Source organism: Notothenia coriiceps, unplaced genomic scaffold, assembly GCF_000735185.1.
Source record: "Notothenia coriiceps isolate Sejong01 unplaced genomic scaffold, NC01 NC01_scaffold00003638, whole genome shotgun sequence".
NCBI classification, from domain to species: Eukaryota; Metazoa; Chordata; class Actinopteri; order Perciformes; family Nototheniidae; genus Notothenia; species Notothenia coriiceps.
Genome location: NW_011336339.1, coordinates 6,213 through 9,515, shown reverse-complemented (window position 1 = coordinate 9,515; position 3,303 = coordinate 6,213). Strand labels below are relative to the sequence as shown.

The window sequence follows — 3,303 nt, the reverse complement described above, 5'->3', positions numbered from 1 at the left end:
TTGGGCCGGTTTAGTAATGTATTGTGATTTTATTAAAAGTTTAAATCCGTCTTTTTCTCACTTTAACTTTGTGTTTTTGCTTATTTTGCTTATTTGAACTCATTGTCTGTCTTCGGCCTATCTGTGTAAACTGATCCCAGGCCTTAGATCAGGACTTCCTGTGACCGGTTTATTGTAAATAATGCAGAAGTGTGACTGAAACTTATTTCTTAACTTATGTCTTGTTCCTTTGCCTCTGCAGACGGATTTCACCGGACCCAGCTGTCAGAAAAACAGAAGAGGAAATTATGAAAGCTCGTATTTCTCCGAGAAACAAAACGGTAAGAAACCCCGAAAAATAAATGTATAATAAAATATAATATTTTTAATATAATAATAACGATAATATATACAGCTTACAGGCCAGTTATGCTGCCACTTAAAAGATGTCTAGTGATAAATAAACATTAAATATCTTCAAATTTATTTATTTTTTAACGTCAAAAAGTGTGTTTTGTTTGATTTGCAAATGTGCACGTTTTATAATTGTATAATTCTTATATAAACATAAGTTGAGAAAAACATATAAATAATACAACTGAAAACATCAGGTTTGCCTGTTATATTCTGAGCAGGACAATACAGATAAAAACAGAGTTGTGTGTTATACTTCATAGAGAAAATATATGATCATTTAATCTTAATCTTAGTATTATATTATTTACTTTGGCTTATTTAACAGTAAAAGCAAAGGGAAGATGATGTTTCTTAATGTCTTAGATTTGAGTAAAGTACGGTGAATTGCCTTGTGTTGAAAAGTGCTAAATAAACTTGCCTTGCTTTGCCTTGAAAATTAAAAGCTTTATTCAGAATATATATTTTTTAGATTTTTAACGTTTATTTGTGTTTTGTTTTGTAGGTTCTCTGAAGAATCGAATCTCTGTTGTCTCCAGCCTCGACTGCCTGTCTAGCATTGTGGAGCGGATCTCAACCGACACCCCCTCTGCCCCCGAACCAGAGCAGAACCAGACCCAGAACCAGACCCAGACCCAGACCCAGAACCAGAACCAGAACCCAATCCAGAACCCCATCCATACCCCCATCCAGACCCCCATCCAGGACCCAAACCTCATCTACCAAGTCCTATAAACCCCCACTATCTCTACCTTTTAATTTAGTTGAACTGAACTGAGTTCCACCTGTTTGCACCAGATTCCTTCCAAAAAACCAAAAATATGGAAGCTCATTTGTGCCAAGAAAAAAAAGAGAAATCTGGGAAAATCATTTTTGAGTTCATAAAAAACAACTTAAAGCCCATTTACGTATTTACCTAAAAGTATTTGTCGCTATTGGTGGAGTGTGTTATTTTATATCAGACTATCTCTACCTTTTAATTTCATTTAACTGAACTGAGTTTCACGACCTGCATCAGATTCCTTCCAAAAAAAACTAAATGTATGGAAGCTCATTCGTGCCAATCCTTTTTAGTTTCTAAAGAACAACTTAAGGCCCATTTACTTATTGCTAAAGTATTTGTCGCTATTGGTGGAGTTTCTTATTTTATATCAGATTTTATAGATTTTATAATTACCGAGCAAACTCCACGTGCAGAAGACGATTTTGCAAAGAAAATATTTGTAGTATTTTTAAGTCTTAATCAAACAGCTTTTAAATAAGTATTACAAATATTAGTTACAACAAAAAAACATTGATAATTATTTCAAGATAAAGCTGTGTAATCTAATTTTGATTCATATTTTGAACATTTTAAGAATATATTTTTGTGACCTGACATTTTGAAAGAGGATTCAAAGTGGATTTTCTCATTCCCAAGTTTCCATACGCCATATTTATTTTCCTGGCATTAATTATCTTCCATATTTAACTATATTTAACCCCTGAAATTCTCTTTCCTGCTGTAAAAAAAAAATGCATTTTAGATGTAAAAACCACTATGAATGCTGGGAAATGTCGTTTTTAAAGACAGGTTTAGTGATGAATACAACTCTGTTCATTCATTGCAGTATTTCAATTTTATTTTAAGTTATGAGAAGTTATTTTAAAGGCTGATTTAGAGTCAGTCGTCCAGATGGATTTTTTTTTCTTCCTCTCTGTGCAAAAAGTCTATTTGATGAAGGACGGAGGCCAAACAAAAAAAACATCCATTTACATTCCTCCACTTTCGTCCATCTGAAGTCGTAAAAAAAGCCCCAGCTGTTTGAATCCCTCGGGAGGAAAAGCAACTGCAATAACATCCAGTGATATTTTAAAGATATGCCATGCAAAACTGCAGATTTCTGTAGAAAAACTGCAGTAAGTAACAACAACAAAGTGTGGGAGTCTGTCTGCTTCCTGTTCAATTTAAAAACATTTATTATTATTTGATGTTTTCACTCACTGCAGCGGAGGACCACTTTTCTGTTTCTGTACATACGATGTAAATAAGAGCTGATTTGTTCCAATGAAAGTGTTAATTATGTATTTAATGTTTCCGTCTGTACGTGCTTTTGTTTGTTTGTTGTGAAAATGTTAAACTTTATATTTATACATCTGAAAACTGAGTGACAGTCTTATGACTAATAAATGAAAATGAATATTTATACAAAAAAAACAATTGTCATTTTCTGAGTAACCTTTGGATATCCAGGCTTCAGGATTATTTAGATTTTAATGTATTTTATTGAGAGATGAGAACGTTATTTAATGGTACAAAGAATATATATAATATGTCCTTAAATATACGTTAATTACATAAGATATAAGCACTTTCTACTTTTAAATATTTTAATTACATTGAGCTGTATTTTATGATGAGCTTTAGTCTTTTTTAATAATTTTACAATTTTATTTCCACTTTTAGAGAAATTAAAGTATATTTTGTAGTAAAGCTCGAAAAACGAATCATATAATATTTTGCACCAAAAATTCAAGAAACGCAAGTGAACTGAATACAATATATTTATCAGCTTTAGGAGGATTTTTCACCGGAAAACAAAGGTCCCAGTCTGGTAGTAAAATAAACCATTCAACCTTTAAACCTGCAGCGCCATCGTGTGGTCGCAGAGAAGAACTGCATCTACAGAGGCTTTGGTGTTTTTAGAGATTACAATGAAATAACTTATTTCTTAAAGAGTCCTCTCCTGCTGATGTTCAGGTGTATATCAGTATGTAGTGTCTCTACTTTAAAGAGTCCTCTCCTGCTGATGTTCAGGTGTATATCAGTATGTAGTGTCTCTACTTTAAAGAGTCCTCTCCTGCTGATGTTCAGGTGTATATCAGTATGTAGTGTCTCTACTTTAAAGAGTCCTCTCCTGCTGATGTTCA

At 32.9% G+C, this 3,303-nt stretch overlaps 1 protein-coding gene across 1 annotated transcript in view; it reads left to right on the top strand.

Moving 5' to 3' along the window:
- LOC104941650 (myoblast determination protein 1 homolog) overlaps nucleotides 1-2,584 on the top strand; it is a 4,913-nt gene extending 2,329 nt beyond the window's left edge. The window contains exons 2-3 of the mRNA XM_010766781.1: nucleotides 242-320; nucleotides 899-2,584. Of these exons, the coding sequence (XP_010765083.1) occupies nucleotides 242-320; nucleotides 899-1,128 (309 nt within the window). The 3' untranslated portion in view covers nucleotides 1,129-2,584. The remainder of the gene's footprint in view (nucleotides 1-241; nucleotides 321-898) is intronic.
- The last annotated feature ends 719 nt before the right edge of the window (nucleotides 2,585-3,303 follow it).